The sequence below is a fragment of the Epargyreus clarus genome, unplaced genomic scaffold (assembly GCF_041222505.1).
Source record: "Epargyreus clarus isolate Ecla_fem2 unplaced genomic scaffold, WU_Ecla_fem_2.2 ptg000035l, whole genome shotgun sequence".
Classification (NCBI taxonomy): Eukaryota; Metazoa; Arthropoda; class Insecta; order Lepidoptera; family Hesperiidae; genus Epargyreus; species Epargyreus clarus.
The window spans coordinates 6951718-6961023 of NW_027332240.1; the positions used below are offsets into that span (position 1 = coordinate 6951718).

Genomic DNA, 9306 nt, shown 5'->3' on the forward strand with positions numbered 1-9306 from the left:
GACATTTTCAATGCTTTTTAGATATTAAACTATACGTCAATAATATAGTAGTGACTATATGCAATAGTGACTATATACAATAATATATTTCAATGACAATTTAATTTAAATTACCTACTATCCATTGACAAAAGCTATAATAATCACTATTGTTTCCCGACAGTGGAGAAGGCGATGGCGCAGGTGCCTCACATCCTGCCGGACTACATGCTGGTGTTCGCGATCCCGGTGCTCACGCACGACCCCGCTTTCACCGCGTACGATAACGTCGCGCAACTCAAGGTAACCTTTTACTACCTAATATACTACTATCATCATTAGTAATATCTCGTGATACGCAAGGTCGCAAACGAAATGAAGTAGAAGTATCGGAAACTTTTGAGTCTTAGGCCGTTTGTCCACCGCCACCGTCTGCGAACAAATACCCAGAACGAGATTATTTCGGGGATTTTAATATGACGTGATAGCGATAGTTTGTTACGTGTACTTTTGTACTTTTACAAATCACGGTTCTATTATGTATTAATTAGCCTGACAGAAATTAAGGACAATAAAGATTAAGATTAGTAATCTTGACTGATAAATAGAAAACAGAGTCGAATCTATTCACTTGTGACACTATTCATTCCGCGCCAACTTTCCCCTACTACTCAAGAGATGGTGCTTCACGTTTCTGAATCACGCTATCGAAATTTTCACATCTTGTAAAAAGTTCACACAACTGGATAGGGAAATGTTGGCACCCCCAACAGCTCAAACGCTTGACTGATTTTAATATAATGCGGTGTCGTTGGAATTGGCTAAATTGTGACATAAGCTACATTTTTAAGTAGTCGTTTTTTTGCTTTTATAAAATCTCTAGTTCTTCTACAGAGTTACTCGATTTGTGTAATGAAGGACCTAGATATATGCAAAAATGGTATTATTCCAGGTTGTAAAACAATGTCTATGGTTCATACTGGAGCCGTTGATAACCCGCAACGACTTCTACTGCTACTGGTTCTACAAGAACCTCATCGAGCGAATGAAGAACCACAAGGACGCGTTGAACGAAATGGACGACGCTTTTAACTTCGTGAGTTCAGAATATTTAGTTTTACTTAACAATTATTAAAAATATAAATATATTGTATTGTATAATGCGCGTTTCGTGCATATTTTTCTCGTTTGTCAATAAATATTTTATATACAAAAATGTCCTTAATTTTCCAAAATAATTATTGAATTTTGGTCATTAAGCGAATTACTCCAAATTATAATTCGTAATAATAGTTTTTTTTAAAGTAAATGTGTAAAACAACATGCCTGTATGACGTGCGGAGGGTTCCGAGTTCGGGCCCCAGTCAGGCAGACATCTATATGATACATTTAAACGTCGTTTCTGGGTTAATATTTGTGTATTCATTCATGTATGTCTATGGCACTCACGTTACTGGGATTTGTATCTATGAGTGAGTGATTCGCTTTGAGTGCAGAAAAAGTCTTTGATAGCGCCTTTTACGAGTCGTTTACAGCGAATTTGGTATGTCCGTCGTATGATAATAACTGTAATTGTGCGTGTGTTTGTTTGTACAGAAATTGTGGGCGACGTGCGACCTCGCGATGGCGGTGGTGTGGGCGCGCTCCAGCAGCTTCGAGCTGCGCGAGTTCCCCGCAGACGCGCGCATCCCGGCGATGTACTTCGCGCCGCAGCCGGACTACTTCACCAACACGCGCGTGTTCCTGCCGCCCGAGCTGCAGGTGCGACACACACACACACACACCCCCGCCATGTACTTCGCGCCGCAGCCGGACTACTTCACCAACACGCGCGTGTTCCTGCCGCCCGAGCTGCAGGTGCGACACACACACACACACACCCCCGCCATGTACTTCGCGCCGCAGCCGGACTACTTCACCAACACGCGCGTGTTCCTGCCGCCCGAGCTGCAGGTGCGACACACACACACACACACCCCCGCCATGTACTTCGCGCCGCAGCCGGACTACTTCACCAACACGCGCGTGTTCCTGCCGCCCGAGCTGCAGGTGCGACACACACACACACACACCCCCGCCATGTACTTCGCGCCGCAGCCGGACTACTTCACCAACACGCGCGTGTTCCTGCCGCCCGAGCTGCAGGTGCGACACACACACACACACACCCCCGCCATGTACTTCGCGCCGCAGCCGGACTACTTCACCAACACGCGCGTGTTCCTGCCGCCCGAGCTGCAGGTGCGACACACACACACACACACCCCCGCCATGTACTTCGCGCCGCAGCCGGACTACTTCACCAACACGCGCGTGTTCCTGCCGCCCGAGCTGCAGGTGCGACACACACACACACACACCCCCGCCATGTACTTCGCGCCGCAGCCGGACTACTTCACCAACACGCGCGTGTTCCTGCCGCCCGAGCTGCAGGTGCGACACACACACACACACACCCCCGCCATGTACTTCGCGCCGCAGCCGGACTACTTCACCAACACGCGCGTGTTCCTGCCGCCCGAGCTGCAGGTGCGACACACACACACACACACCCCCGCCATGTACTTCGCGCCGCAGCCGGACTACTTCACCAACACGCGCGTGTTCCTGCCGCCCGAGCTGCAGGTGCGACACGCGGACACGGACATGGACACACATACACACACACGGACACGGACGCACATACACACGGACACGGACGCACATACACACACGGACACGGACACACATACACACACACGGACACGGACACACATACACACACGGACACATACACACACACGGACACACATACACACACGGACACGGACACACATACACACACACATACAGACACGCAAATACACATATACGCACCCTAGTAAGCGCGCGATCATACATGCTTACACACCCGAATATTCGCATAAACATACACTTGTTCGAACAATCGAAACAATCACGAACCAACGCAAACATACCTACACTCTACAAACGTACCTACCTTATCTACGTATACATGTGAATGCTCTCTCTATATTTAAACCTAATACCCAGTTTTGTACGGTTTTTAAGCTTTTAAAATCAAATATAATTAAAGTGGAAAAATTAAAACTACCAAAATACTATTGCCATAAAATCGTAATTATGATAGAAAATAAATATTATAACATATTCCTCTCTTTATTATAGTGTCTTTCCAGAGATTGCGATTAGTGGCCTGGTGTACCACGTCTTTGACCGGTATCTTTAGATGGTCCGATACCTGGTCTCACCATCGTTTTGGGCTGCGTCCCCTCTATTTTACGTGTCACCAGTAGTTTTTCCAGATCCTCATTATTTGTTATCAATTCAATCATCTAAATAATTTGGTTTTCAAATGTAATGTAATGTAAACAATGACGATTCTAAGTTAAGATAAATATATGCTAATGTCAATGTATTTACATTGCAATGCCCTAGCAGGGTACATGCATAATTATTCGAATACCCTATTTGTAACACCATAATTATGTACTGTACCCTTACCATGAGTTTTTAAAACATCCCACAATTTTACGTTACATTTACTCAATCCATTATTCTGTTCTGTTTGCTTCAGTAGACTGAGTAAACGTAACAATAGGTAAGTGCTAAAGTCTTTCTGTCTGCCTCACATGTTCGCAAAAAAGAGAGATAAAACATAAAGCGCCATTTTGTCAATTTAGACATTTAATGTTACGTTACTGCCACTATAGTTCTGATACAATCCGCTAGGGGCGCTGATTGGAAATTGAGTTATATAATGCGTCGGGATGCAGCAGCCAGGATACAGAAAGACCGAATTACTTATATAAACGTATTTAATCAAAACAAAATGTTACATGTTTTGGATTAAATCTAACCTAAATTAAAACTAACTATCCTAAGTGACTTGCTGGGGCAATGTTAGCACCCACAGTGAATTCCCACGTTCGGGACTGTACGATGGAAACGGAGCGGTGGTGCGGAGTCAGCGTTCCCACGGCACGGCGGCGGTGCAGGATCGGATGTCTTTCTAGTAATTTTGTTTAAGGTGAATGCCTAATTATGTGCGTTAAGGCCAATATATAACAATTGTATGGGCAAATACGTAAACAAATACCAAAACAGTCATATTCGTCAAAACGTAAAAACTCATGGTAAGGGTACTGTATGCATGAGCAATAATAAAATTTGAATTTGTATTTTCCTACCCAGTTCCAACCAAAGAAGAACCAAACGATGGCGGAGGTGGCGGCGCGCGCCCGCAAGCGCCCGCGCCTCTCCGACTCCAACACCAACGACGTGGAGGTAAGCGCGCCGTATGTGTAGCTCTGCGACTGCCGACAACGTAGGCCGAAACTTACTTGCGAATTCGAACAACTTCGGCCGAAAGTTACTTGCGACTTCAGATAAGTTTGGTTGACTTCGGCCGAGCTACTTGCGACTTCAGGCAAGTTTGGGTGACTTCGGCCGAAAGTTACTTGAGGCTTCGGACAACTTTGGTTGACTTCGGCCGAAAATTATTTGTGACTTGAGACACCTTCGATCGACTTCGGCCGACTTACTTGCGACTTGGGACAACTTGGGTTGACTTCGACCGAAAGTTACTTGCGACTTGGGACAACTTTGGTTGTCTTCGGCCGAAAGTTACTTGCTACTTCGGACAACTTGGGTTGACTTCGGCCGAAAGTTACTTGCGACTTGGGACAACTTCGATTGACTTCGGTCGAAAGTAATTTTGACTTAACTAATGTACGTCGAGTTAGTGCCCCAAAACTTCCGAATTAATTTAAAATTAAATGCTATAAAATGAAAGAAGTGCTTCAATAGCGGTCCGCGTAAGACCAGAGTGTCAGTGATCATCGGTTTTAGAGATCTTTCACAATTCATATTGCTTCGGCTTTCGGCCAATATCTCAATAGCTAACCTCAACTCTACTATTATAATGAGTTTTAACTAGATTGAAATTAGGGATGTGACTTTTCTTCAATACAAAGTTGAAACGTTTTAATGGTGCTTGGAATAATAAGTGTGGCGACTTCCCGCAACTCGCCAAGAGATGGCGCTACACATTTCTGAAATATGCTATAGAGAAGTTCTCTACATTTTGCATATTTACAAGCTCCGAAAAGCAACTTTCAGAGCATGGTCGCTCCCTGAGCATAGGGAGCCCATAGGGAGATCTCCCTTTGCCAAAATAGTAATAATGATTCCTTTATTTGATAAGTACTTGCCATACTATTCTGACTAAACACAATCAAACCACTGCTATTTATAATTCTTCTGTAATATTATAAATATAAATGCTATGTCGTGTTAAAAGATAGCCACATTTTAAAAATTGCTTTTGGGAGTACGCGACCGAGACGTGCAAGTCGTATTAGTTTACGGCCGTTTTGGGGAGTACAGAACAAAAATACTATAAATATGTTCGACTCTTCGTATAAGCATTTTAAATATGCTTTCTACACCCATCCTCACATCATCATCATCATCAACCTCACACTAGTATTTCAAGGTAGGATTCCCTTCGTGGGTGCCATGGACACACAAAAAGACGAATACACAAACACCCTGACCCATTCAGATGTCTGTCTGCCCGGGGATCGAACCCGGAACCCCTTGTGCATCAGACCGGTATGATGACCGCTCCGCGGGTCGTCGTATGTATATAAATAGCAAATTAAGAATCATTTATTATCTGTATACAGGGTGTCCCGTAAGTACCACGACAAACTTGGGGAGAACATAGGTGAGGGTCTGACCTCTCTGGAAAAAAAAAAATACCTTAGTAAAAGTGTCACCGTTTTTGCACTATCAATTGTTTTAGATTTTTTGAGAAATTCAGCCCTCTTATAATATAAATACTATATTCAAAAAGGTATCACACTTACTATTTATATTTATACTTATAATATAAATAGTAAGTGTGATACCTTTTTGAAATCTCTATTAACTGGACCTATTTTTTGGCGCAACGTACACTTATAGTCCAGTACATTTTTTTTTCACCGCGACGAGTCAAAGTTGAGGCAAAAATAGTAAAAAAATTAAAATCTAAAAATATCCCTATTTTTTTCATGGTTCCTTTATATCTTTTAACCAATTTACACTTCAATATGATAGACCAACTATCTGATAGTATTTAACAGAAAAACTAAACACTGCATCACCAAATTTGTACACGCAGTTAACGAAAGAAGATGAAGAGGGTTGAATTTCTCAAAAAATCTAAAACAATTGATAGTGCAAAAACGGTGACACTTTTACTAAGGTATTTTTTTTTTCCCAGAGAGGTTAGACCCTCACCTATGTTCTCCCTAAGTTTGTCGTGGTACTTACGGGACACCCTGTATAAATAGGCAAGCACTACTAACAAATTACTTGCACATTTAAAATATTAATATTCGATATACCACTTATTCACGATACAATAACAATACAATTTCACGATTTTTGCTTAATACTTATAAGTAGTAGAGCATAAATAGTAGAGAAGGTAATAAATGCTCTACGTTTAATCAATGAATCGTTTAATTAAAAGTCAATTAATCAGATTTTTTTGAAGTCATTAAACTGTTGAGAGTGAATCTTCGCAAATATAATAATATCGACACCATAAACTTTCTTTCTAAATATAGTTAGACTAGCAGAAAAAATATTTTTCTAGGTATGAGATAGTAGTTCTTACGTAATATTTTTACTTACATAAGTATACACATGCACACATAAACCTTACACGTTATTACACAAACCAAATGAACATTTTATTAGCAATTTAGTACAGTGATTATAGTCGAAAGTTCTGCCTTCTCATACTTATCTCGCTTACTCCCTAAAACGTACCTGGATAAATCCAAAACTCGTAGATATCGAAGCGTCTAAATACCTAAAAGTCTAAAAAGTTTAAAAACCGTCTAGGTAGCGTGCTCCCACTTTAATGAGTCATGTATAACTTTTGCAAGCTTATCATTGGACCTCAACCTGGAGCTATTGACTATAAGGTAAATTCGATGATTCAATAAACAAAATTTCTAATAAATAACATTTATAATAAAGTAATATTAAAGTTACATTCATGATAATATACTATTACGTCATCGTAGTGACCGCTTACTCTCGACGCGTAATGTTTCGTTGTTTTTTTCTTATTTTTTTGCTTCCAAGTGTCCAATGATTAGTTTTTGGTTGAGCCTTGTTCTGTTTCAGTTTGTTGTTGTTGTTCTTATTGTTGTTGATGTTGTCGTATTGTTTTATGTAGTGCGTGTAAGGCGATGTTGACGCGGATTTGTATTTGACTGACGTGTTGTGTCGGAATGCATCAGAACGATTTCAGTTTCATACTGTTTACTTTACACTTCTGTGGCGACGTTCATACTAGTACTAATATGTGTAATGTTATGTGACGGATTATGACGTGACACGATACATCGAATATGAACGTGAGAACGACGCCGATTTCATACATTTCTTACAGTGTCTTTAATTAGAGATGTGTGCTTTGACGTGTTACATCTCGACATAACACGTCAGATAATTTTTGATGCGTCGAAACGATGTCATTTACATATATTTAACATGGTGACGTTTATAATACTAATGTGCTATGCCGCGATGTGTCTCGATACATCACGTCAGACAAATATGTATCCGCCTTTAAAATGGTTCATAGCTATGCGCATAAGTTTCTGAATCATAGAAATAAGTCAGTATGAATTTCGGCCTTTTATACTTGAGATATGTTGAAATTAAGTATAATTTGAGAGAATCATAGGCGTATATGCGAGTTTCGTCAACTGCTCCGCTACATAATTAATCCAATAAGCACATAAAATTAGAATTCGCACTTTAATCGTTCGATTGACTGATTGGTTGATTCATTCATTCATTGGCCATTACTATGCAGTAGATATCCAACAATCTAAATTAAGAATCGAAGGTGTGTTTATTTAAAATTCATACTTTTATTGATTCTCGTCGATTGATCGATCGATCAATTGAATGACTGATTCATTAATTTGTCTCGTATGCAAGTCCGAAGTTCAAAGCATAGCGTTATCAACCTGTTAGTTATCATATTTTACAGCTTATATGATCTTGAATTTATATTATTATTTATTTCCTCGCACAGCCATCAGAGGCATCTGACACCCAGATCCAGCTGCCCGGACTGGAGCAACCACCGGAGACGGAGCTGTACGAGCCCCAAGCGAAACGGCCAGTCGCGGACTGATCGGTAACATACATAACATACGAACACGGACAGTGATACACCCTACATTGTTGTTTATAATCCCATATATATCGTGTTACGTCACACGGGATGAAGTGTTAAGTGTCTAAAGTTTGCTGTAAATGGTATGGAGATTTGGCTCCGTAACTGTTAAGGAATGTGTATTAGTTTTGTAATCGAAATTTTCAACCGGTTTGTGAATTGTTGGAGGCACTAACTACTACAGAAGCACGACTATTGCATATTTTTCGCTCTTTGCAAAATGTGGTTGATGTTGATGGACCATTTTTTTTAAGGTATTCGTTTTAAAATGTTAATTAAATTGTTGAAATTATGTAACTTGCTTATGTCTAATAATTTGTATTAGAATTGAGATCTTAAATAACTATAGTAACTATCAAAATTTACTGAAGTGTGACGTCATAACATTCATACAAAATTTACAGAAATACTTAAAGTACTATTAATATTAATAACGTCTAACGGAATAGAAATGACGATTATTTTTTATTCTAGTAGAAAATTACTTCACCAAATCCATTCATATTTTGTAAAGTCCGAAAACATATTTGCAATGGGTTTGACACTTCAATGGCAAACAACTTCATATTGGAATGTAACAATTTTTTTCGTTCCTTTCAAAAGCTGAGCTTTGGAAGTTTGTCCGATAATAAATATTTCTAATAATTACTGAATGTTTTCTTGGGTTTAAATATAACTTTTATAAGATAAAACCTGTTCCTACAGCCAACACTGCGTATATACATTTTAATACTCGGATTAAACGGATTTTAACGAATGAATGGTTAGTGAAAAAAGATCTTGTCGCTACAACATCGGACACTATGGACAATGTCTAGGAATAATCTCTGAATTCACTTCCAGCAATTAATTCTTAACTTTTCGCAGTATCAATATAACATTTGCTTAAATAAATAATGTAGGAATGTAAGAACGGTTCTCGTACAAATATTATGGAGAATGAACGAAATAGAAGTCTTAAATTTGATGTTAGATGTAGATTACCTGGTCACAAAAATAAGAAACGAAATATTGCTAACCAAAAAAGTCATATAAAAATTAACATGAAACAAATGTATGTATGATATTTTTTA

At 39.8% G+C, this 9306-nt stretch overlaps 1 protein-coding gene across 1 annotated transcript in view; it reads left to right on the forward strand.

The window, feature by feature from the left end:
* Positions 1–9306, forward strand: part of pds5 (cohesin associated factor B pds5) — a 38292-nt gene extending 28986 nt beyond the window's left edge. Inside the window, exons 15-19 of the mRNA XM_073092194.1 lie at positions 164–282; positions 932–1075; positions 1576–1740; positions 4174–4266; positions 8090–9306. Coding sequence (XP_072948295.1) covers positions 164–282; positions 932–1075; positions 1576–1740; positions 4174–4266; positions 8090–8191 — 623 coding nt within the window. The 3' untranslated portion in view covers positions 8192–9306. The remainder of the gene's footprint in view (positions 1–163; positions 283–931; positions 1076–1575; positions 1741–4173; positions 4267–8089) is intronic.